Genomic DNA, 26851 nt, shown 5'->3' with positions numbered 1-26851 from the left:
TACTAAGGTGCTATAAACACGCAGCAGTTGAGCTATGATTCATAGCTTAAGCAGCTACACAAAAAATTCCAGACAGTAATCTTGCTCCCACCTGCGCAGGTCTCATGACAAACCAAGTAAATGCTTGTTCACTGCTGCCCCTCTACTGAAAAACAGATCCCAGATGAGCATCTAAGGCAAACAGACCCCCAATCACACCTTTAGCTGATCCACCTCTCCCTATGAGAAGGATATTGTCGAGCTTCTTCCTCTCCAACGCAAGTGGCATCTCCCAGGCACATTTGGCAGAGCAGTAACTTTATTCCCTTCCTAAAGGGATTTCTCTTTATCCATTTTGACAAATGGAAAGAAAAAGTGGCAGCAGATCTGGGAGGCAGAAGGGGAGCTAGGAGGAATTGGAAGGCACTGACTTCTCACTGTTTAACAAACAGGTAAATGCAAATGAGCAACACCAGGAGAATGAAAGGCGTGACTGCATCTGCCCCTCACCCCCTGGAAAAGAATAAGAAAATTCAATTAAATCTGAATTTCCCAGAATGCTTCAAATATGTAACAGTTACACAAAAAGCCTGAAACAGACGTTCAGAGATGTTCTCTGCCTTTGAGCTAACTGAGATTTTTAGGTGCATGTTGAAGCTTGGTACTGTTCTCAACTACAATGAAAAGCAGATTGCAGCCCCCCAGTAAAATCAGCATTCCCTCTGTGCAGTTTCTGCACAAAGGTACCCAGCTTTACACAGGGTAAACCTTACTGAGGTACCTACCTACCCTCAAACAACAGCACTGATCCCCCCATTAAGAACAAACTGAAGCACTGCACATTGCACTCGCCCTGCAACAAATCCTCCATCCTTTGTATACCTTGCAGTCATGACAGAATGGGAAAAATGGAAAGTGGGATTGGGCTCTCCACCTGAAAACCTAATTTTCTCACCCGAATCAACACATCTGTTATCCCTGAAATGAAATAAAGAGATAGCAGCACAAAGGAGAGGTATGGGTGAGAAAATAGCTAAATGCTGAATTTAAATTGGGACTAAGACAGCTCCAATTTGTAAAAATAAGTTAATCGTATTTTAAAAAAGAGAGCAGACAGAAGCAACGTGACACAGGGAAAGCTATGAAAAAGGAGGGGAACTGACAGGCAACTTTGAAGAACGTGATTTTTTTTCTCTCCTAAATCAAGGGCAAGATTTTATTCACACATTTTATCTGACATCACTGAAACATATTTCGTGGATCTCAAAATATACATGAAAATCACAAAGTACTGAAAATGATGAAATAAATTAAATCAGTACTATTAAATACTGAAGATACAATTATTAGGTTGATAGTACTTTTTATTATTATCATTTCTTAAATGGTTGCATACCATAGGTAGACACTTTTTATCATCAGTCTCAACACCATACAGCATCCTTCCTTTTTTAAAACACATTTATTATAAACACAGAAAGCAGACCCAACCTTTTTGTAGTATTTTAACAGCTGAACTGTGGGAACTGTGGAGCTGAAATGCAGATCAATTTAAAACTTTGTTTAAAACAAAGTTTAAAACTTTGGCACTAAGAAGGGAACACAGCTGGTTTCTTGCCTTCTCAAACACATGACAAAATAACAGCCTGCCCAGAGAAGCTGTAGATGCCCCATCCCTGGAGGTGTTCAAGGCCAGGCTGGATGGGGCTTTGGGCAACCTGGGCTGGTGGGAGGTGTCCCTGCCCATGGCAGGGGGCTGAGACTGGATGGGCTTTAAGGTCCCTTCCAACCCAACCCATTCTACAATTCTGCAATACGTGGGGCACAAGTGATACATACAGCACGTGTTGCGGTCAACTGTAGCAAATGCATAAATTAAATAGGTAAAGCTAAAAGACATTTTCTTTCTTTTGCTCTGATGCCACAAAATTCCCTAAAGAACTTGAAAGTCATACTTAGTAATTTTACATTTACAATTACCATTTTGCATGTTAAACTCTTAGGTAGTTTGTGAAGTATATTACATAGCTAGAGATAAATGCTCAACATATTGGACCTGTGAAAGAATGAAAACAAAACATACCTTGTCTATTTCCATTCTCTTCATCCTAAGGAAAAAGAAAGAGGGTACATTAAAAATTCACTAAACGGAAATAATACACAGGCATCTGTAAGCTATGAGGATTTGAAGTGAATGGTATTAAGGCTTTCGTTCTGAAATTGTAGCATAATCCCTGTTTACGAAAAAAATAAACTGTTCCATGAAACATCCCCACAGAAACAACTTGAAAGGCATTATCTGATAGCAAATGTACAAAAAAAAACAAAACACTCTCATGAAGCCTAATACTGCATTGTGTGTTTTTGCAAGTATGTTTCCACCCTGAAAAGCCAGGCAGGAGAGATTATACTTCCATCATCTACAAAGTTAAAAAATATGCTGGAGTTCTTTAATACTTACAAAAAAATTGTAAGCTCTCAATATTCTTCCTGAAATTTGAAATATCAAGTTTGTTTTGCCTTCAGTGATTCTGCTTAGAGAAAAATATTTACCCCAAATTCTATTTTGGAAAAACTTTGAAGATTTTCCTTCTGGTTAATGCACTGTATTTACAAACCTAACTACCATGCATCAATTAGTCCTTAAAAAAAAAAAAAAAAAAAAAATCGACTAGAATGTACTAATGGAGAAGGGCATGCTTAAAATAGCATGTGATTACTTATTTCAGCTTTCTTGTCAGTACTTTAATATGGATGAGGGGCTTTTGAAAGAGCATAGCTAATTTCTTCTTCAGCAAAAATCTACTATTTTAACCATCTAAAATGGTTAAAACATGGAATTATGTGCGTTTTTGTTTTGTTTTTTTCCTGAAGTGTGACTTCATGGACTAATACATTTTCCACCTAAATACAGTTCCTTAGACAAGTACGTATTACTCGTAAAGTAATTCTAACATTTTACTTCACCTTTGGTAATTAAAACAGCCTCACCCTTAAGGAATCAAGGAGCAAGGGGATGATCACAGAAGTAATCTTCACCTACACGTTTCCTCCCACTTTTAAATGGATCTGTTCCGAATTTCTATCTTTTCATAGTAAACACAAATCACTTTTGCATATTAAATATTCCAAAGGAAACTGCACATTGATCTGAGTGTACTATTCAGGGGGAGATAACTTGCTGAGAGAGAGACCTAGATAGAAATACTGTATTATATAATGAGGATGAGACAGAAGTCTTTCCTAGGTGCAAAGCATTTCTTTCATGACATAAAAGTGAAGTACAGCCTGCACCACAAAACATTACAATAGCACAGAAGTTATCAGGACGCCTGCTGGAGCTTTAAAAGAAACCACACAAGTGTCAAACAAACAGTGAATTAACAGAGATCTGGTACTGATTTGGCTTTGTAAAAATCATGATAATTAATGGCCATTATCACCCCAACTCTGGTAGCAGCAAACAGCATATCCTTACGTTGAATAGTTCTGTCTGAGGACTACATCAGAGCCCAAACATATGGGTCAGACCTAGGGCAGGCTACCTTGTTTAACACTATCAACAAGAAGTTATGGAAGGGGAAAGACAGTTAATACAAAATTGCCAGCATAAAAGAGACACTGCGCTGGGTTTGTCAGTTTGTCATTGGGTGTGCACAGGTCTGTTGAAAGAAACACCTGCAAAACATTAGTTTTTCGTTGTACCAAGCCAACAAACTCAGGCCTTTAAAAACTGAATGCTTTATAATGCAGATGTTTTGGAATTAGCTTTCTCTCCTACATTTACTTTTTACACTTTGCAAGGTGTTAGAATATGCAGCTTCCACACCTAAAGCAAATACATTCATTTATCACCTACCAGCTTCTCAGGCTGATTCAATTTGTACAATGGAATTCATATGCAAAAATGTGGTGCTGACGAAGAAATCCTAATAATCATCTGATGTTCAAAGCATAATTTAATGCAGGCTTCTTGTAACTGTATCTTAAGAAATCCTCCACACACTATTCACGTAATGAAAAGGAGACGTGGGAATCCAGGAGGATACAAAATGGGTTACTCCTGAACGTGGAGCTATTCCCCGTGTCCTGTTTGGTGTGCAGCCCCACAAGCACAGCCACGTACTTTTGCCAAAACACAACACGTTAACTGCAGTCTCAGTTTACAAGATCATCTTTCACATCGTCCTTCACCCAGGGCTGCCCCTCCCAATAGTACTACCAAATAATACTTCCTTCCATTGCCTTTTCCTATCACAATCCTTATAAATCAGCTAATAGATTAGATTGAGAAACAGGCACAAGAAGGGGGGGATTTACAGGAGTATATTCCCTGTTAAGTCCCACTTTCTTTCCTTTATGTCACTTTTAACTTACAGTTTATTAGTCGTTTTGTGAAATATACAAGAGGTTATCACAATATCCTGAATTTGGCCTAGACCTCCTGGACTATGTCTATACTGAACATCAAATGAAAGAAATCAAAAGGAAGTCTGCAGTTGCTAGCAACCCATAACCTTAAATATAATATACTAGTATTTAGTATCAGAATATGCAGGGATGTTGCCCTTAATTGCTTACAAGCAATTGCGTTCAATCCCTTTACAGACTGCAAGATGGAAATGTGACTTCCAGTCAGATGGAAAGGTAAACGAAGAAAACAAAGCGTTAAGGAAGCCTCTCCTATGCCATTTTCCAGGTCATCGTCACCTTGTCACTAAGTTGTTTTATACTCGTTCTCACCCTGCTTATTCAGGCGGTTCACAAGTGGCAGTGCCAGTTAGAGCATTGGTTCCAGTTGTCTGGACAGGAATAGGAATTTCTCACTGGTGACGAGGTCTACGAAAGGTAGATGCCAAGCTTTGTATACCTAAGGTCTAGAAATATCTGCAACTAAAGCTTGCCATTTCCCCTACCCAAACCCTACATCTTCTAGTTTAACACAACTCAACTTACTTAATTCAGGCTTTAAACAGTTCTTTTTGGAAAAAATCAGTAGCACCATGAAGAACAAAACAAAATTTTAGTACTTTAGTACTTTTTTTTTTTATTAGCACTAAAACAAAATAAACCCTTTTATGAGACTAGTGTCACAACGAGCTTCTTAAATTCAAACAAAAATCCAGCACCTCAAACACATCCAGGCAGAGAACAGAAATGAGATTATTTTTTCTTTACATGAAGGAACACCCACTCTTCTGCACTCTGCATCATCTGAGGAGAGTTCTTTGCTTCCAAGAAAATTCACCCCACTGCCTTTCCAAGTTGCAGCCTCCTTTGGCCTGTCAGAAGCTTTTCTTTCCATTGCCATGGACTTTCCAGCTGTGGTCTGATTTTTACCACACCCTGCAGTCTAGGAGCTTTGTGCTGTCTGTCCTTGAGATAAGTCAGTGTTCCCCCCATGCGAGGATTCTTTTCTTCTCCCCAAAGGACTTCACCTGACCATGTTAACAGCTTTTTAGATGGGTTTCTAATTCTCTTTACTGCCACTACCAATTAATGTTGACTTGCAGAAAGGTTAAGAGGAATTAGAACAAGACTACCTTGAAAGAAATCAAAGCTACAACAGGAGGCCTTCCCCAAGGTAAACAAAGATCTCTGTGTTGATCTAGAGGGAAAGCCGGAGCATCAAATTGCCACTTGAAATAACGAAGACTGTGACAATGAGAAACTTGTAGGGGATTGAGTAACTGGCTGTTGTGTACAGCTTTAATTTCCAGCTGTAACCTCTACCTTACATCAGAGGTAACCACATGCATTCTCTGATGTAAGGAAGGGACAAGGTTGCCAGACGATGTAAGACAGTCATAAAGCCAGATCAGAGTTCCTATTATTATACTACCAAAAAACAAAAGGAGCACCTCCTCCTCCCAAGACCCTTGCACTTTTGATCAATGAGAAAAGAGAGATGAATTCTTGAGCTTAGAATCAATGACAGAGTCTACAATTAGCCAGTAACCAATATGACCTTTGTTCAAATAGTAGTGGCACAGAAATCAGATTTGCCTTATAGAATCAGGCTGACAGTAAATGAAATTCATTCTTTACATATCTTAGGTACACAGACATCTATAAAAGTCACCTTATTAAGACCCAGGAGTAATAATTTTGCACATCTGTTACCTTCTCTGCCACCTCACGGACATTAAAAGGAAGAGGAGAATATAATGGTTCAGGTTAATTTACAGGAAGTGCTTACCACGGCTCTGTGCAAATGAACTTCATAATCCTCAGAGGTAACTGAATGCCTGAATAAAGGCATTACATCAATCCAACAACCCCATGATTTTCTTTTCAAAAACCAGCCAGAAAAGGGGAAACGAATTACCCAGATTCTGCCATACCAAAGGAGAAACTCCTGCAGGAAGAGAGGGAGCTAGAACTTCAAGACACACTTCAGGATTTACAGGTATAATAAGCTCAGTGTTGTATTGCTTGTGTCTCTGTCTCAGGAACCATTGGATGAGAATGAGAAGACAATGGATGACACTGCCTCCCTCCTCCCCCCCAATGTTATTTGCTCTCCCTTGTGCGTATGTCCTTTTGCACGTGGAAACAGTATCATCTGTATCAATAGATATCTGAGAAATTCAGGAGAAAACCTATCTAATCACTTCTTGGTTAAGGAGTTGAATCCTGCTCATGCTGTCTACTTTTACCTAGAATGCAAATATGGGTTATCAGGAGACGCTAGTAAGTGCACGTACTCATCTGTGCAGCTCAGCTAAGGCTTCCCCACTCTCCTTCTTCTTCACATTGGAATTTAATCAGGGATTGCTCTTGGCTGACTCTCTGTAACCTCTGTTGAAGAACAGAAACTTTGGGATGACCTAATACAGCTAATAGTCTCATTTACAGTTAGCTTCAGTGACGCTGTGTTAAGGGGAAAAACGCTGGGCACACGTGCCTGCTGTAGCTGAAGTTAACTGGAAAAGCGTACTAGCTTCCCCCTGGAATTTTTTTTCTTATAGCCACTGAAGATAAGCAAAAAAAGACAACTTTAGCTAAAGACACAATTAGAGACACACAAATCAATTATCTGTCTGAAATGAGCATGAAGTTTTGAAACTCATTCCCCCATCTTAACATCAATCTCTTTCTCTGCCTAACTGGCAATGCAAAAAAAAACAAACAAAAACCTCAGAGGTAGGGTGTATCATGAGAATTCTCAAATTTGATTACTTTAAAATAAGCAAATGTTATTTGAACTCACTAGAATAAAAAATCCCTTCTCGATACTCAAATCTCTATTCCACAGACTTCTCAGTGCCAGGCACTACAGCAACTTCCCATAGGTTCAGTCATGTAGGGAAATGCACACAACCTTTAAACGAGGCACACTGATTAGCTGCTTAACATTTTAAAATGCTTGTTTTAAATAAAACCTATGAAGTATTTTAACACAACTTCTTATTAAGTTCAGAAAGTTGTTCTTCAATATAGACCAGTATGTATCTGTCTCTTGACTAAAAGGGAACTCTAAGAGCCTTGTACTTTTCAGCAGAAAGAACATAGTATAGAAAAAATCCTGTCTTTCTAACATCCATCAGTTTTAGAATATTCAGAAACTATGGCAAACTAATTTCTTTTTCCTTTCTATTCTTTTAGGACGATGGTATAACAGATTTCAATTCTGGAGACTGAAAATAAAACAAAAAATTCAACAACTCATGCCCCTTCCTTAGAATACGCAGTTTAAAAGGTATACAAATTAGTAACACTGGCTTTAGGTAAATAAATAAATAGTCACTTACTTTAAAAGAAAACTGAACTGCAGATTCTGGAGGGTAAACTATGAAGTGTCTTAAGGTGAAGCCAAAACCCTGAGATGTCCTCCTTAACACGACAGTTTTTGGACCAGGCCAAGAGAAAGTTTCTTCTTCCTCTGATGGTGATATAGCTTCACTCTGCTCTTTCCCATCTTTATTTTTTGATGCCTGAAAGAAAAGAGAGACACAAAGATACCAAATGTAAGTTATAATTTGGGTGTTTTTAAAAGCATTCTTGTGCACCTGAAGACAATTTTTTTCTCTCCACATTCAAAATAAATTGATTACCAATGACATTTTCTTAATAAATACGTATTGTAAAGCAGCATCCTTCTAGCGTTACACACCTCTCTGGTCATATCCCTTATACAATCCTTAAATTTTAAATTAAATAACTTATTAAGGAACTTCATGTTCAATAGTGTAAAGGCTGAAATGAACCTCAAGGAATGTGTACAGCACGTATTCTATTTGCTTTCCAGTTTACTTCGATACAAATTATGCTTTCTTTTTGTCTTCTGAGACTCCATTTCTGGCCACACACTGCTCACAGGCATACAAACACACCAGCTCTTTTTCCTGACTTCAAATGCAGGCATGATTTTCTCAGCTAGTTACTCCTCACTTAAACAACTGAAATAACTGAAGAATGCACGAAATTGGTTCGGCTTCTTTATTGAGATGTGCTTTTTCTCATCTTTGACTTCACCTGTTTGTTGTCTGGTGTGTTTTTTCCCCACCCTTAGCTACTTCCTCTGAACATTTCAGTATTATAACACTGCATACGTATGTGAAAAGGCCTGATTTCCTACTACAGTTATACTGCAATCCCAGCTCTTTATCAGAAACAAGACATTTTGTTCCTTTCTTAAGGGTAATTCTATATACCCATGACTCAGAAATATATGATTATGAAAAAATATTTTTATTATTAAAAATATTTGTCTTCTCAGCCTTATATGAAATCTTTCATTTTAAAGTGCATGCCACATCATTCATAAAATCTGAATCAAAAGCTGAAGACATACAAAGAGAGCATGCAAAAACCCTATGACCCTCCTCTAAATATTCTAGTTCAACGATGCGTGAAACAAATTTAGATACCAGAGCCTATAGCCTATTCAAAAGGTATTCAAACAGAAATAATAGTCTTCTTGTCCTTCTGTAGCTCTGCTGCTGGGGCTCAGCAACTGGCTGATACGTGTCAGAATTTACTGCTTGGTTTTCTTCCTGGGCTGCTCCAAAATAATCCCTTACAGCTGGGATTTGAAAAATGCAGCAGTGCTTATTGGTAAGGTGGGCCCAGCCAACCCCAATCGATGCCTACAGAAAACACGAAGCATTCTGACTTCCACCGTGATAGCAAGGGGTGTCACAAGGAAACTTCTGCAGGAAGGACAGCTCAGAAAAGCCCTATTTTGTTTAGAGCTGCAGGGAGGCCAAAGAAATACTACTCAGTGCTTCGAAGATCAGCCTCCCTGCCTCTGATCGTCCTGCGCTCAGGGAGGAAAACCATCCAGATGGCGAAGGGTCTTGGTGCTGCAGCCACGCTGAGAAACGCTTATGGAAACCAAAACTGGGAGAATGCAGAGCAGCCCCACGGGGCTCTGCTCCTCTGAACAGTCTCTGAACCTCTGAATATGAAGTATTATTTTTGGATTTTTAGAAAGAAAAATGTGAATCTCAGTCTCAGCTGAGTCAACCACCTAGTCTTTGTCAATCACTGTCGTTCATGTTTTGAAGTATTCGTGGAAAACAGAAAAGACTGAAACGAGGTGACTGATGAATGACAAATGAGGCTGAACTGTGGAACTGCCAAAGCTGGCTTTAATTTAATCTTTACATTGCTTGAACTTTAAGTTAAATGCTACATAACCCCCTTTAGCCTGACTACAAGGTCAGTTATTAAGGTGTTTCCCACCAATCTCATCAGCTTCTGAACACTTTCTCATTTTTGCACATACGTTCTCAGTCTTCCATTCTCATGACATGAGTGGAAAATTGCATGATTAAAGATGATGATTTCCATCCTATTAAAATGGCAAAACAAGTAGCTCCCAATAAAAATCACTGGCCTCAACACCATGACAGCAACTTCCTCTATTAAGTGACAAGCAAGAAGAAATCCACCTATTTACCCCTTCTCTGCAATCATTTTTTCTCTTTCATTTTTATAGACAACACTTGGAGACATTTTGAACAATCAAAAAAAAAAAAAATAAAGGTATCACACAAGATCAAAAAAAATTAATAAGCAAATATCTGTCATTAAGGATACTTAAACAGCAAACTTATATCAGAGAATCATTCAGGATGGAAAAGACCTCTAAGATCACCTAGTCCAACCTTAACCTAGTCCTAAAGTCCACCACTAAAACCACGCTGCCAAGTTCTGCATCTACACGTTTCTTGAAGACCTCCAGGGATGGTGACTCGGCCTCTTCCCTAGGCAGCCCGTTTCAGTATTTTACATCCCGTTCAGTAATGAAATTTCTAATATCCAACCTGAACCTCTTCTGGTGCAACTTGAGGCCATTTTCCCTCATCTTACCACTTGGTGCTCAAGCAAAGAGCCTGATCCCCACCTCACTACAGGCAAAGGCAAAATGTAGCACTGAAAAGCAGAGGACTTTTTTTTTTTTTTTTTTCCTGATAAAAGCCTCCCTGATTATCCTAAAGGTAGTTGTGGTGGGTATGACAACTGATCACCGTGGTTTACTTACAGATCTGCTGTAACCTGAGTTCAAAATGCAGCCAAACCTCCCTAGGTCTGAGGGGTGGGAGACACGATATTCATTTGATTTACGTGAGAAACCACCTCTCTTTCCCCTGCAATTTCAAGTGAACTTTTCTCACTCCTAAGTTGCTGAACTGACAGCTCCCCATAAACACCAGTATTGCACTGGCAAGCCAGCGTTTCCTGAAAGAACGGGCCAGAAGTTAAAGGTTATCATCATGCCATCCTTGGAGCGCCCGCGAGGGCTGCCAACAGTTGAACAGAAAAGGCCAATATTAATAAGAAATGTGGGACGTGGTCAGTGACAGCAGCTCCCAGCCGCCACGACGAACAAAAAGGAATCTGAATTACAAAGAAGAGAGCCAACATCTGTTGAGTCACCCCGTGAATGGTCCAACCACAGCACGCCCACCAGCAATATCCCTTGCCAGGGAAGGCTTGAAAAAGGAACAAGCAAAGTTTTCAAAAGCACAAACAAAACAAGGGTGCAAGACAGCAGGCAAGAAACAGATGATGTTTTGCACAGGCAAGAATGTTACTGAAAGCAGGGATCCTACGTGGTATTTCTTCTGAGCCAAAAGTGATGGTAAGCCAGTTACAAATACGTAGATACCTCCTGTCCTTGAGGTGATCTGTCTTTAGAGGAGACTGACATGCATTTCCAGAGAAATATGTATGCTTTATTTTCATTGCACACAAAACCTAAAAAATGAAAGATTGTTTTGCTGTATTCCTTGCTAAAGATGTGGATGCTTCATTCAGTAAAACACTGAATCTCTACAGGTTCAACGTTCAACGTGAGAGTCAGAACGCATACAATTAAGTTCAAGGACTGAAGAATCCCAGGCTACTAAAAATGATTCAAGCATCATTTCCCCCAGGATTGCTTCATATGAGCTTTTTACACAAAGTATCTCAAAACATCATTTCCTGTTACAGGCAATTACAAGGACATATAGCAGATGCTTAAACGCACTATAAAAAGCATACTGTGCTTTGAATATTGCCTTTAACCCTGTTTTTCTGAGCGATGAAAGCAGCCATGAAAAATCACACGGCACCTGAAAGAAGCGCATGAATCACCAGGAGCTTAGCACAATCTATAGAATTATGTAAAAATGGTAAATCTGATTATTTACAAACATCAGTGTTATGTCCAAATAAAAGTAAATCTCGAAACAGTAATTTCACATTTTAACGGTCTTAAAAATGAAAAAGAAACACACAACTTGCATGGCCTCCAAAGCCTCTCTCATTTTCTGGCTTCTAAGCAATTTACAGCCAGATCTGTATAAATCACATCCTAAAAACAGTCCAGTTCAGTGACAGTCGCAAGCAATTGCAACACAAACTATCAGTTGTCTTCTTGGCTGTCTAAACAGATAAACAGGTATGCTTTGAGCTCTGAATACTATCTTCATAGATGAATAATAGGGAACATAATAAATAATTATACCTTGCACTATCGATCCTTGAAAAAACATGAAAAACAATTTAAAGTTGGTGTGAATAATGTGAATCACTGAATCACTCCATTTTCATCCATATTTTACCTTTGTATTTGGCAAACAATTTCAAAATTATTTCTCAAGTCACTTCGGATTGGCATTCACATTTACTCAAGTTATTAGGGTTTAAGTTTTTTCTCTAATCATCCAGAACACTTCACAAATAAATTATGTAAATAAAAATCTCATTGCAAGTGTGTTTGCCAAGCTACATTTTCTGAAGCCCAAATCTTAATTAAGAAAAAAAAAACAAGAACACCAGACTGACTGGTGGAGTCACCTCCCAACAGCTCGACAAACACAAGGCGCCTCCTGCTTCAGAAGGATTTCGCCACGTTCAGCTACCAGCTTGTCTACCAAGAAACGTGCTGCCTGAAACAGCAGCTTGGCCAGATGTGTGTGTGCTGAACAGAAAATGGGTTGGTGTCACCTGATTTTCCTGATTCAACAGCTATCAAGCAGTATTTTTTTTGATCACCATTGACATAAGCCAGAACCAAAAAGGATCTTGCACATTATTAAGCCCACAATTGCCTTGATACAGTGAGAGGATATTCCAAATGCTACAATAAATGCTGGGCTTGCTTAGAAACAGTGGTATTTCTTGCATCAGGTCATTTATTTGCCCTATTTTTTTGTAACCAAGTAGCTATCATTTAGCTAACTGCTCTATTACACCTGCAATTTCAAAGAAAAAAAGACTTTTCTAGCAGTTTGGTCTTACTTTATGTGACAGAATGTGTAAAAAGTCTTTTAAAAGCTAACAGGGGAGGGGAAAAAAAGGTTCTTTTCTGGCTAAGACTAAAGAACAGAAGGAAAAACTACCTATATAGGAAGAAAAATCTTGTTATCCACAGAACGATGGGAGATTTCACTGCAAGTCAGGCTTTCTTTCTTCAATAATCAGATTCTTCCAGTGACGATTTTCAAACAAAATTATAACAAGCCACTGACCCTTTTAGTCTCAGCCACGCAGAGAACTTCAAATCACTTTAATAGAAGCCGACAAAAAGTTGCATGAAGATCTCCCTCAAAAAAATAGTTCTACTTTTCTGGTACATCCATCTGCTCAGAAATAATGAAGCAAAGAACTGTATTCGTGCCCAGAGGACATCATGTTCCCTTTACCCTTTATCATCTTCTGTAGTCAAAGAACTAGGCTCCTGCACGCAAGAGATCTCAGGCAGAGTAAAAGCTCAATCCACTGGAGAACATGTGGTTCCCTGGACGTGCGATGCCAGGTTAACAGTTGGACTCGATGACCTTAAAGGTCTTTTCCAACCAAAATGATTCCGTGACAGGGGACAAATACAACCCCCAAAAAACACAGCTCCTGGGTGTTCTTGAAACAGACAGCACTAAAAAGAAAAATATCTTAGAAAGACAGATGTTTAAGGCAGAAGGTTATACAACTTGTCTTTGAGATCTATCATCTCCACCCCCGTTTGCAGTACAGGTAGGCATATCCAGCATTCAAAAAGGAAGCCAGACAATTATTTATACCCATACCACCTCTAAACCAGCCATACTTCTTACACATTTTTCACACTATGGGTAAATTCAGGCAGTACTCCATTAAAACTACCATTGCTCTGAGAAAGGCTTGTGGCCAGACACAGAACAACTGTGACAAGCGTTGGAGGCGTAGGCTGAAAGCTCTTGCTGCTCTTCACACAAAATCACAAGCTCTATGCCTTTTGACTGCTGAAATGAGGACTGCAAGTGAAGAGGTTTGGCTAAGAGTGAATACATCAAAATCCATGATCCCATTCTGAACCGGTCTCAACCCATGGCAAGATAAGATACTTCTAGTGTTTTTTAATCTGATTGGAATGTAAAAATAACATTTTATTCAAAAGTAAATAATTCTCACTGAAAGGAAATTAATTACTAATACAAGGTTGACACCTCAAGCAAATTCATCCTCCCAGTATCAGGAAATAGCTTTGTCCTTGAAGCAAACAAATGAGTTCAATCACTTTCAGCCTCAGCAACACATTAATCTCTTCTCTGAAAAATCCCTGCAAAGACACAAGCAGGAAAACCAGAATGCAGAAACCCCAAAACCTACATAACTCCAGTCCTGCATGTCAAACACGCACTTGTCCTAACTTCTGACTTCAGTACTAGACAAAATCCTGCAGTCTTCCCCCCAAACAGATAAGGAAGGATGTTGGGGAGGATAGATGTTCAGGCAGGAAATGGAACTTGGCAGCATGTGGACTGACGTCCTGTCCTCACGTGAGTCTTCCATTGTTTTCTGTCCTTGCAAGGTAAGCTACAAGGTGTAACCATCAGCATCTCCAAACCCACAGTGGTGGCAGGAAACATGTCTCCCAAAATAGTGTGACATAAGAAATTGCAGAAATCTGAGATGCATCACCTTAGATGCTAGCTAAGACCAAAAAAAGGCATCTAAAAAAAAACTTTTTTTTTTTTTTTTTAGTATTTAATTGATGTTTTTCTTAACAGCTACACACACTACAGACTTAAGAAACCTTAAGCTGAACTCCAAAGATACCCACAGTATTCTATGCGGAACACCAGCTTCCTTCTTTACTAACACCAAAATTAGACTCTGCAGTTTATTAATGAATCATCCCAAACACTTCAGTATTTTGAGTGTCCAACTAGAATGTTCAGATTTGCATGCTACCTCAAAGTTACCCTTCTATACACACAAGCAGTAAGAAAATAAATAAATAAGTACATATATATATATGTATGATTACTAAATAGTGATTAATTGACATATACAATTATACAATTAAGCTTAGGGCAGATGCATAATAAACATGAGTTAGTTGCATCTACCTGCATGTGCATCTCCACAGGGCTTCTCTCTGCAGGTACCCAGACATCAAGAGACAGCTCTGTGGCTAGAAACAAGGCTGTATATGTAAAGCCACTGTCTTAAATACTGCTTTTTCAGGAAAAAAAAAAAAAACAAAAAAAAAACACATCAGCACATACAATAAACTTGCATAATTGCTGACATTTACTATCTACCGACTTGTACTTTTTAGTAACGCTCAAAGTAGACGTGACTGCAACATAGCAGCCTGGAGTGAAAGTAGTTCAGGATGAACAAGCCTTTATCTACAGGAACGATACTGTAACAGCATAATCAGCAGGAACTGAAGAGCCAAGCAGCTTGAGGCACGTAAACATACTGAAGCACAGAAGAGGAAAGCTCTTCCTACACGAGGACATCCCTCAGTACTGCTCCATGTTCGCAGAACGGGCCATGAGGAGATGGAGCCCAACCAACACACAGAGCTGGGCCTAGTGACAAGTTCAGCAAGAGATACTAGAAGGTACCTGACTCCATCCTGTGCATTTTAGTGCTATATGTATTTAAGAAAGCTGCAGGAAGGACTCAGATGCCCGATGAGAGTAATTGCCGAGCCTGTTTTCAGCAGGTACCAGGAGAAGGCTGCCTTGCCACGAAGCACCTGAAACTGGAAATGAAGATGTAAACAAGCCCTCAAAGCTCAAATAATCAAACAGCTGCAAAACTGCTCTCACCACAAGAGAAAAAAAAAAAAAGAGATGTGGAGATAAATGGAGCATGAGTCATCACATGCAACTGTTAGTAAACAGCACTCACAGAGGTAGATAAAATCGGCCCAGTCAGGGCCTTCTCTTCAGGGCAACTGCTAATAGCAAAAGACAGCCTGCTTTTGGAACCGGGAGGCACAGCTCTTCTTTCACAGAAGCTATTCATGAAGGAAAAAAAATAAATGAAAAAACGGCCTTCAGAGCATGACTTCTCCAGATCACGGCTTAGAGAACGTGTGTGTTCCCCAGGGGACCCGCTCATCTTTTACAGGCAGAGTGCGGGATGGCCCCAGCACCAACACTGCCCCTGAGGAGAACACAGGAACTGGGAAGGCCGGCAAACTCAACCAGCTCTCCAAAACGAGATCTGAACCTTTCAGTCCAACCAGGAGAACAAAAACAAATTACTAGGAATTGGAGGGCAAAGATGGGCAATGCCGTTTCTCATGCGCGCCCCTCACCTGGCCTGGGCAGTCGGGCCCTGAGCAGTGACCAGCAGGGGTGAGGCGCTCTCTGTGGGCTGATGTCCCCCACTCAGCCTTCCTAAGGGTCTTGCTGATGGCCATAAGGAGCTGAGATGCTTCAGAGCAAGGCAGTAAAGATGCAAGGAGCACTGCAGAGAGTGAAGGCCCTGGGGGCAGGCCACCTGCAGGAGCCAGGCTCTGTTGTTTCAATGTTCTGCCCAGGTGGCCACAGCGACAGGTCAGTGCTGGGAGAACAACCAGAGTCAATTCAGGTATTTGTCATGAGACAGCCCTGGCAGCAAACCTGCCACCTCCTTCTAGGAACATGAACCCCACCCAGACGAAGTATCGGGCCTAGGATAATCCTTTAATTCACACTGAAGGCCATGGCACCTGCCTGCAGCAGAAATCAGCAGCATACCACACACACTTGGAAACTTCTCAGAAGTGAATGACCCAACCTAATAAAACACATTAACGATGTCCTCCAACCAAGGCCAGGTGAGGAGAAAGGCTCAAGAGAGCAATATATGATAGCTCCAGTAGCATGAAGGAAGTGGGAAATCTGCAACCCTTCAAAACCACAGCCTGTGCCAGCGCAGCAGATGGCTGCTCGCACAGGGAAGGAGACATCGCCGCTGCCGTGCAGGGTGCAGAGCTGCTGTGGGTGGAAGGAGATGGACAGACGGACGTCTGCTTGTGTACTTCTGTAACTGCCACTGCAGTAAGCACAATCAAAGGTGAAATGGCATTTTTGAGAGGATTTCAGTCCTCAAGAAGGTCGAGGCACACACCAAAAAACAAACAGTAAAAACCCCCACACGTGCAGCTCGTTCCCCAAGCTGAAGTTTGCCTTACTGTGCTCTACTGCTCACAGAAGGCTGCTCTGCAAAGCAAACAGTTGATGCTTATGTCAGTCTCATCCCTACTCCACAAGACCTGGAAAGCAAAGCTAAAGGCTACCTGCAGCAACCTCTGCCTTTCTCCCTCACCTTAAAATACTCCCACATTTAAATCACAGTTTTTTTCCCCCTGAGATCCAACACAGGAAAACAAGAAGGGTTGGAGGAAGCCTGTAGCTGAAAAACTCCATCTTCTCCATTTGAGATCAAGTCCCTCCATTGCAACACATAAATAATTAGCTTTACACTGCCAAAGCAGTCAAGGATGCAGGGACACATGACAATCTGAAAAAGGATGATCACCAAAATGGCACTTCTGTAAACCGAAAAGTTCTCAGTGTGCTGTTTTCCTGGCTCTGGATTAAATGCAGCAACACCAACTGGCTCTAAAGGGAGCCCAGCTGGGCCTACTTGCTTGAATGAAAGGAGCACGCAGCTCTCCAGGCCAGGGGAGATCCAGAAACAGTTTTCCTACTTTACAGCAGGGAGAGCACAACCCTACTCACTCTGTCTAGAACTGAACTAGCATTTTATGCAGAGCAGGCTCTGGTTTTCTTGTAGAGAAGTTCTGATACCTGGATTTTTTGTGCTTTTCTTTGACTTCACCAAGAGCAAGATCAGGTTTGGCATGACTAGTGCTCCATCGCAGCTCAAGCTTGACTCAAAACTTCTGCAGTTAGCACCTAGTGTCTTCATTACCTAGATGAACACAAACTAACTATCTGATGAACACTAACTATCCTCCTTTAAGTATCAGACACTTTCAAGTTTAGCACTTAACTAAAAGGTTTTAACACGCACATATACACACTACAAAAATATACCAAATTGTGTGTACATCCATATAAATATATGTATATGTGGAGATATATATATATATACACACATTTTTAGTAGCTTTTCCATGTTGTAAAACAATAATGCTTTAACTACAATTTTTTCAAAACCTAATTAAGTCCAAATAAATGCATTTAGTTCATACTTTCCACAATTTCAAGCAATACCACCAAGAAGCACAGGCAAAATACAAGGATTTACTTCGTGGGACTGAGATGCAAACTGTTTCCATGTTGTTTTTGCTCATATCTTGCAATTGGTATTTAGAATAATACATGTAAACACACAGTTTATAGTATTAAATGTAGGCAGAAAAACATTAAAAACAAAAAAAGAAATTGAGAGCTTCCTTGTTTTCTTACAGGCTCATTAGCAAAAGCCTCCCCTCTTAACAGCTACATCCTCCTTAAACTGGAAAGAAAGGAAACATCTGCAGGGCTGGTAGCATAACAGCAAAATGTCATGTGATCTTAATTTAGCTAAATCAGAGCTTTTCCTTCTCTACTTGTTCTGCTCCTGCTTGTTAAGAATAGGAAATGCTTTGTCCTTACCTTAAGAGTCTGATCTGGAAATACCAGAGACAGGAGACTGAGAAAGCAAACTTTCTTAGTGTCAAAGCAATGTTTGAGGTTACTCCGCTCCTGATAAAAACTGTCTTAGTAGTCTGACAGAAGTGATTGAGAGCGGTTGCACAGTCACAGCCTGTCAGTGGCTGCCTTACGCTGCTTCGTTCAGCCTAGGGGAGCTTTCTGACAGACCCAAGACTACAAGCCATCCACAACCCTCTCTACTTCCTACAAATGGGGAGAGAACAGTAAGTTCTCTCATTACCAACATCCCCAGCCAAGTGTGTTATTGCACAATTAGGGGCTAGCTGGGACCACGTTTGTATACTCCTTTTGCTTTCTGGACTAACGCAGACTTTATCAGACACACCGCATACCAGAGAGTTTTCACTACGTTTTCACCAGGCTCTGTTATGGCATACCTATTCACACACGCTGAATAGTTCTGCAGAAGCTCTTAAGAAAAACGAAATCACCGCAGAGGATAAAACCTGATTCACTCTGAGCCCATTTCAATAATCAGATGCAGCACAGCGTTGAAGGCAGCCATGAAACCACCTACACACTTCCTCCAGCTCACGCTGTTTCTCCTCGCCGTACCCAGGGGCTATGGCTTGATGAAACAAATCATCAACTCTGCCAGGACCCTGGCCAAACAAGCCAAGAGAGCACCCGCTTTTCCACAGCCTCTCAGCCCCTCCAGCAAACCTCTGGACTTGGACCGGGCTACTCCATGGTGCAGCTACAACGCTGAGCAAGGGCTTTGCTTTGTGGGCTCGGCGGTGGAACAGAAACACAGCTTATGCTGCTCTCTAATGCAGGTATGAGGATGATCTTCTCAGAGAAGCTACTGATCTTTCCAACATAAATAGACTCATTTGTGCTTTAAAGATATGAAATCAGAAGATTGCACCACTTCGTCTGCATAAATGCATTGTCATAACTGCTGGTATCCCAAGTAGTTCAGGCTTAAGATCTGAACACCTTCAGCTTTGCAATGCTGCAGTTTTACTTAGAATTTTGTTTCATGTGCGACATGAACGTCTGACCTGCCCCATGCCAAAAGGAAGCCATTGGAAGACCAGGGAATTGACCCACAATGTCAAAATGCAGATTGTCACCCTAAATATAGCAACTCACTTCCATTTCAGATTCAGTCCTGCTGGCAGAAGATTTACCTCGTCTCATGGGAAGAGTTTTAAGAACTGACTTGAGGGAAGTATTCAGATCAAGTCTAAACTTCCCAAGAAAGATTTCATACAGAGAACACGGCTCAAAAACACCACAAAACTTGTAAGGCAACGTTTCAAGATTCTTTACATCCCTGAATACACAGCTTCCCCCCTCAAAAGCAGCCGCCTCTAGATAGACAGTTAAAGCTACAAGCTTTAACACTGGGTAAATTCAGAAACTGATAAATTCCTGCAGGCACAAACACACCGCTTAAATATAATCCTGGTCCCATGTTTTAAGATATTTGAATACAGTATATAATGCACAAATTAACACATTGCAAGTATTAAAAGCCTTACACTCAGAATGAAAAAGGTTTGTGTATAAATCAGCACATGTAGATGCAAAGCTACATAACTCGTGTTAAAATATTTCCAAACCCTAAATTTGTAATCTGCTGCGCATATAGGACAGAAAAGCAGCTTTTTCAGTGAACAATTTAATTTACTAAGATATAATACTTAGAAAGCTGCTTAAAAAAAGACTGTGAAGTCATTAACTTGAAAAAAAAAAATCTGAAAGCTGTATGTCAACAGAGATGAGGTATCACTAAGAGGATAAAGAGGAGAAAGTTGTCCACAGGATTTTCAGTTTAGCTGCAAATCCAACAGCTTTCAGACATTGCCTTACCGTGTGATCATAAGCGACCTGAGTTATTTCCTCACAGTTTGCAGCAAACATGTCAGTAAGAATGGCAAATGCCAATGACTAAATCCACATTTGTATCTGTCTGGAGAACGGGGTGGAGGGCAGTGGGGAAATCTATTTTAACAAAAATTCACTTGCTTTTTTAAGAACTACTTGTCCTTGCATGCCTATTACTACGGCTTGAATTGCTCACTGTTGCTGAGTTACTTCCCCATAGTTGGGAACATTACAAATGTTTCTCCAACAGCAGCGTGAATTCCCACAGTGAGTAAAGCCACCAGCTATTTCCTGCAGAGATTTTACACCTTTTACTCAACAAAACTGAAAACATTACACCCTGCACTGCTATGAGACGAGATTTTTATCATATTCCCTCCCTCCCCAAGGCAGGAGATAAACAGAGGAGTACAATAAGATAACATATCACATTTCTGAACTGTTATCGGCTGCAAGTATCTGAAAGGAATGCAACCACCTTTGTTATTTCATCCTCCAAGTGACATATTCAGAAGACTGAAAAGCTTTTTTTTTTTTTTTTTTTTAAATGTTATCTGAGATTCTCCAGAGGAAGGGAATAGCTGCAGTGCAGCAGCCGACGCAGTGCTGCTGCGTCCTCGGGCTTGAAGGCGATGCGATCGCTGAGCCTGCACTGCACCGTCTCATTCCTGTACAGTGCCATACAGAAAAAGGCTGTGATAATGAACTCCACTTAAAGCAAAATTGAAAAGATCTTGGCAGCTAGAATGCCACAACATACAAACTTATTTCTAAAAGACCGTGTTGATGTCAGTGGAAGTTCCTCCAAGCCCAGCGGCCCCAATGGCCAGTCACTCTGTGCAAGGGACCTGTGTGACCAGCTGTGAGTTGATGGAACTCTGCAGATCGCCTGCCTTTGGCTGAGAAACCTGAGATGAAGTATTCAGATGGCTGAAAGCACGTCATTGTTACTTTTAGAGGCTAGGATGAAGCAATAAAATAAAGAAAACAGTACGGCAGGCATTGGTCAGGTAGGAATTTGGAGCCCACAAGCACCTGGGAAGACCTGCTCTCCTCAAACCAGATTAATCATCTACGACACTGCTGGGGCAGCCTCTGTGACCCCACGTACACACCCCCACATACAGATACAAGCTTTCTACCTGCTGCTCCTTGCCTATTTCTCAATCTGCATTCATGCTGAAGTTCTCGATTGCCCATGAGACTCCCAGTCTTAGATCTGTCCCATGTTCCACCAGACCACCACTGATAACACAAAAAAGCAGACATTTCACTACTCCGCAGGAACACATTTTAAGAAAGATGGGAAGTAATGAAGCTGTCCCAGAAAGATGAAAATCTGCAATTAATCCAGTTTGGCTTTGTACTCATTACTGTGAGACGAGAAGGCTTCTGATTTATTATTCATGGATCACCCTGTGAAAGCCACATAGCCATCAATCCCAGCCAAGGTTTGGGCTAAAAGCTGACATTTTTCATTGAAGAACACGATTTCTGACTCAGATTTCTATTTTAGTCCTGACCTCTGCATGTTCTTTGAAAACACAACACGCTAATACACACAGCACCTTGCTGTATCTGAGCCCAAAAGGTACCTGCCTCCCGTTACAGCAGCTCTCACGCTGCGCCATGGAAGTACGTTTTGTACAATCTGTATTAACACGGTGGGCATGTATTGACATTCCTGCCTCTTACGTATTTGTTCCCTTCCTGTTCTAAAAAACAAACTTTGGGAACTCCACACTGGGGGAGAGGAGCGGGGTGTGTGCCAGCAGAACAAACTAAACAACCCTGAAGACCAACTCTATAATCTGATTCAAGAAATCGTTAGCGATAAACAAGCAATTAAGCTCTTTTTTATTTTCTCCTTGGATATACACTTCTGACAGCCATTTAGGAGGAAATATGTTGTCTCACAAGGCAAGCCTTCAGCTCAGCTCTGGGATGACAATTTGTAATTCACTCCCCTGCTGGTTTACTGGGGTCAGAATGGATGAAAATCACCGAAGAAGCTGCATAGCTCCTGCTAATTCAAGGACACCACGTGCCAAACTGGAGCAGTTACACCTCAGAAGGAGCTGCTAGCTCCAACTGCACAGGTCACCCACCTCCGTTCTCACCAGCAGGCTTCTCCAGCACTGCTAGGTGGGGAGTTTGGAAAGCAACACTGCTGCACAAAGCACGATGCATCTCTCTCCTGACAGCGTTCACTTCTTACGTGTACCTCAATTGGTCTCTTCTTCAGAGGTAATACCTCGTAAATGAACGAACAAGTTCATTTCAAGGAAAAAAACAACAGCAGTAACTCACTAAAATGTGCAGTTTACAGCTATTTGACTTTCAGGGGAAGAAAAAAACCACACACAGCAGTCATATATTCTACTTATCTAATAAAAAAAATAGTAAAAACCAGCAGTTCAGCAACATTTCTACCTTAAGCATGCAAGAAGTTTCAAGTATATTGATCAAAGGCCTGGTTTTCTTTTCAGCTTGGTACAATACAGCTTTTGGGTTATGTGAAACCTGCCTTGTTGGGTGGTTTGGTTTTCTTAGCTTATTATTTTGGTTCTTAGCAGTTCATTTCAGTCTGTTACTCAAAACCAAACACACACACACAGTGCCCCTTTCCCTTCCCCCTACTTATGTCAAACTCATTTTAAAATTTCACGGGACTGTCCACATCATGAGCCAGGCATTTTCTTGCTTCTTGATTTCTGAAGTACAGGAAGCTATCAGCAAGGTTGAGTTTGTCTATACAGGTGAATTCTTACCTATGTAAGCAAGCTAGATCAAACTCAGACAGATCAGCATCTGAAAATTAAGACTGGAAGAAAGCCTCAGTTTGTCTCAACAGATGAGACTTCTTTTAGCCTATAACATTAAAGACATGACTCAAAAAAGTGGGAATATTTCCGAATCACTTGCCTCTAGTTACTGTACTGAAACTGCATTTTTTTTCTTTTTTAAAGCTCTCATCTTCCCTTTAACATTGTAGAAGAACACAATAAATTCTCCTCAGTGACTAAATGTTCTGTGAGAATATGGGTAACATCTAGGGTACCCTGAAAGTAGTATTACAACAACACAGCACTATTTTAAATCCTTAGTAAGTGGATTCTATTTACAAACAAGCTTTCAAAATCCAGGCAATTTTTTTTTCCCCTCCAGTTATGCAGGAAATAAGTCAATTAGACTTACAGCTGTCCATATTAAGGACTGAATAACATCCTGTGGTCATTTATTTTATCCTGCATGTTGACAAAAAGTACACAGAAAACCTCCCCTCACCCTATTTTCCCTCACATTCATGATAAAGTATTTTCAAACAGCCAAGACGGTTGAGTCCCATTAAAGCTGGGGAAAAAATCAGCTTTAAATTTATTTACACTGCAGATGACCCTGGCACATCTCCCCTTTCCTGTATGCGATATGTTTCTTTTTGTGCAATTCCTGAAGCACATCTTCCTCAAAGGTCAAGACTCTACCAGAACAACCTAAAGTATTCCAAGTGTTAAAATAAAGCTATTACATAGTTAAAAGTGTGTTTTATATAGCCACTAACTCTAGGAAATGCCTTAGGACATGGCAATACTTTTAATTCTACCCTTTCCATAGGATGGGGGGGGAAGGGGAAGAGATGGACTAGAGCCTTCCCCCCCACAAATAAATTATATTATCATTTTTAAGATATGTAAGGATAAGAAAACAACCGACCTGGCCACTCCAAGCACAATAGAGGTTGCATATGAAGCTCCAGTTGTGGTTGATCACGCAGTCCAAAATCTTGAACTGGGCCATGTCCTGCTATAGCGCAGACTGCTCAGACTGCTGCTGTGCTCTGACTCAGCTTTTGCTGCGTGCTGCTCGAGGATGCGAGAGCTATGCAGTAATGACATTCAGGAACAAGGACCTTCCTTCCTGCTCTGTCTCCCTTCCCACCCCAGCCATGTGTCAACTCGGCGAGATAAACTGACAGAACTGCCTAACATTCCTCAAAACAACACTTCCGAGACTGTCAAATTATGCATTCTTGGGGGGGAAAAAAAATAAAAGAGGGAAATAAGAACAAGCACAGTTTGAGTGTACCTTTTTGTATTTCCTTTAGTGATATTTTTTAGGATTTTTTTTCCTGTTGCTGCTGCTAACAGTCTGAATCTCAATAAATGAGAACAATAATTCATATAATAAATCTTAAAGCTGCTTAGGCACAGCTACGATGATGGACAGTTGTTTTCAGGAGATCCGAAAGCTTTTCAGGAGATCCAAGCAACTTTTCAGCAGCCAGGAGAACTGCCCAAGTTTCACAGAAGTCATGGAGGTCCATCGCCTTCATGTTCTTAAATGGCAGGCTCCCTTTAAACCACCAGAGTGCTGACAGCACAGAAACACCTTTCATTAATCTGAGGTTTAAACACCACAGCTAGCTAACAAACCTTTCAGAAAGTCCAAACAATTTAAAACTAGGATGTTATTTGTTGAAAGCACGTTAGGGCCCCAAGCACCTGCTCAGTGACAAGAAAGGACCCCAGCACTGACCCCAAGCCGAGGAAGGAGCAGAAAGAGCCCTGCAAGGCACCAGTCTCAGCTCCCCCCTGACCCAGCTTAGGAAAACACAAGAGAAGCGATGTGGATGAGCAGGAGGGATGCATCCTGCTTGCATCAGCATTCATGCACTGCCTCAAGGAAGAACATCTGTAATATGCCAAAGACTTTTCACTCTTGAGAAAGTCTTGAGCAAGGGCAACAGGACCAGGTGGCCAATTCACCCTCTCCTTTAGTAACAGCCAAACTACTGAAAAGTACTTCAAACGTGAAAGAAAATTCATGCTACAAAAGCAGTCTGGAAGTAAAACAAACTCGTACACAAGGGCCAAACAAATGGCTTGGCCAAGTAGCAGCTTGTAACTTTGCAGGCATTATACAAATAAGGTCTCGTTTGTTTTAACTGAACCAAACAGAAAACTTGTTCTAATTTCTCCTCCCAAGGGCCCTGGGAATTAATGCCAGGGTCCAAGCAAACCTCTTCCCTTCTCACCAAAACGAGGAGTCTGAGGACTGCCAGGACACAGCTGTGTACAACAAATCTATGCTGTTTAAGATGTAAATGGCAGAGCTTTTCTATTATCACTGTAATTATGAAAAAGGGAGAAGAGCACTATCAATGTGACACTGCGCAAAATGAACATGGTCTCAGAAAAAAAGTACTTACATTGGGAAAAGAGCTTGAGATATTAAAAGCATAAAAACTCCTTGTACAAGTTAAACAGCCAGCACTGAAGCAGCCGGTGCTGACAAGAGGCTGGAAGACATGTCCTGCTTAGCAACTATTACTAGGTGGAACAGGCAGACTTCTTCACGGCACACATCCTAAGCATCCCAGGCTGAGAGATGTGGGAGAGGGAGGATGTTTGGGAAGGTCCTGCTGAGCAGGGGATCCTGCAGAGATGCCAGAGCAGAGCGAGGCCGTGAAGCATCCAGGAAGGAGCTGGCAGCCTGAGGGACCAGCAGGCAGGGATGCTGGCAGACCCTGAGGGGCAGCCAGCTCGCGGCTGAGAAGCGGCTGCACTGTGGAAAAACGCAGTCATCGGCTGCACAGGGTGGAGGGAAGAAGGGAAAGGAGATCTGGAAATCTGAGACAGGTTTGCTGCTTCATACCAAAAGCCATCAGCCAGTTTTAAAGCGGTATTTTGGTCTGCAACAGTTTCGTTATTACATATAAGAAGTATTATATACTTTAAGACACAAAGTACTATCCAGTATTTATTCCTTCTAAAGTACTCAAACTCTAGTAAATAGCCAACACGGTATTTTATAACTCTACTGTACACTTTGATATAAAAACGTCAGTCAGTCAAACCTCAAAAACCAAGTTTGTACAACTCTTCCCATAAAATCAACAGCCATTATTAACCTGTACCTTTTTGGCATTACTTTTCAAAGTTTTAAGGAAATTCTGACCCACACAACCCCCCAGTCCGGCCAGGGCTTATGCAATACTTACTGCAATTCACACTGAAATATCTAAATCCTTCAGATAAAAACAAATTACAACAGAAAGAAATAGGAGAACATTCTCAGAAACAGTCAGGATGGGCCTGAATTTGTTGTCACCAACAATCAGTATCAAAATGCTTTTAAACTTCAACGGGCATGGAACGAGACGAGGACTGAAGTTTCTGCAAGCCTGAGCCTTCATTTAAAGACCCGTAGATAAAGGATGAGCTCAGGAACTGCTACAAGAGCAGCACCCTCAATAAGTAAGTTGGTTTAATAAAACCTTAAAATTGTTTCTTTCTTAAGATTCCCTTCTAAACCAGCCTGTGTCCTTGTAAATTTGATCTGCCAGTACTGAAAACCATTCATGACAATCTCCAGCTAGCCTGATGATTGCTCCTACTTACAAGAAAACCTCCTTCCTGGTACAAGGTTAAATCAAATTCCACTAGCTTAGCATTGCTCAATTCCTACCTCATTTCAGAACAGAACAGAATTTTCTTCACAAATTACTGCTCCATGTCTGCTGGAAGACCTTCTGTACTTCTCCAGGCACAGTTTTGCTGAGAAGACTCTGCTCTGAAGATTCTTGTGCAACTGCACAGGAATTTATGGAATTGCCTTCAAGGAGGCACACAGTAAACAGAGCACTTCCC

General features: G+C 40.9%; 1 protein-coding gene across 4 annotated transcripts in view; it reads right to left on the bottom strand.

Moving 5' to 3' along the window:
* ARHGAP21 (Rho GTPase activating protein 21) overlaps nucleotides 1–26851 on the bottom strand; it is a 118276-nt gene that overhangs the window by 63604 nt on the left and 27821 nt on the right. For 2 of the 4 annotated variants that reach the window (XM_068673705.1, XM_068673707.1), the window contains exons 1-3: nucleotides 23916–24050; nucleotides 7734–7916; nucleotides 2063–2087 (exon numbers count right to left, since the gene is read on the bottom strand). In XM_068673705.1, coding sequence (XP_068529806.1) covers nucleotides 2063–2087; nucleotides 7734–7916; nucleotides 23916–23999 — 292 coding nt within the window. In that variant the 5' untranslated portion in view covers nucleotides 24000–24050. Of the gene's footprint in view, nucleotides 1–2062; nucleotides 2088–7733; nucleotides 7917–23915; nucleotides 24052–26851 lie in introns of those variants that run through there. The other 2 variants (XM_068673708.1, XM_068673706.1) reach the window with 2 other exon arrangements.

Source organism: Anas acuta, chromosome 2, assembly GCF_963932015.1.
Source record: "Anas acuta chromosome 2, bAnaAcu1.1, whole genome shotgun sequence".
Classification (NCBI taxonomy): Eukaryota; Metazoa; Chordata; class Aves; order Anseriformes; family Anatidae; genus Anas; species Anas acuta.
This window is presented reverse-complemented; position numbering and strand designations above follow the sequence as displayed.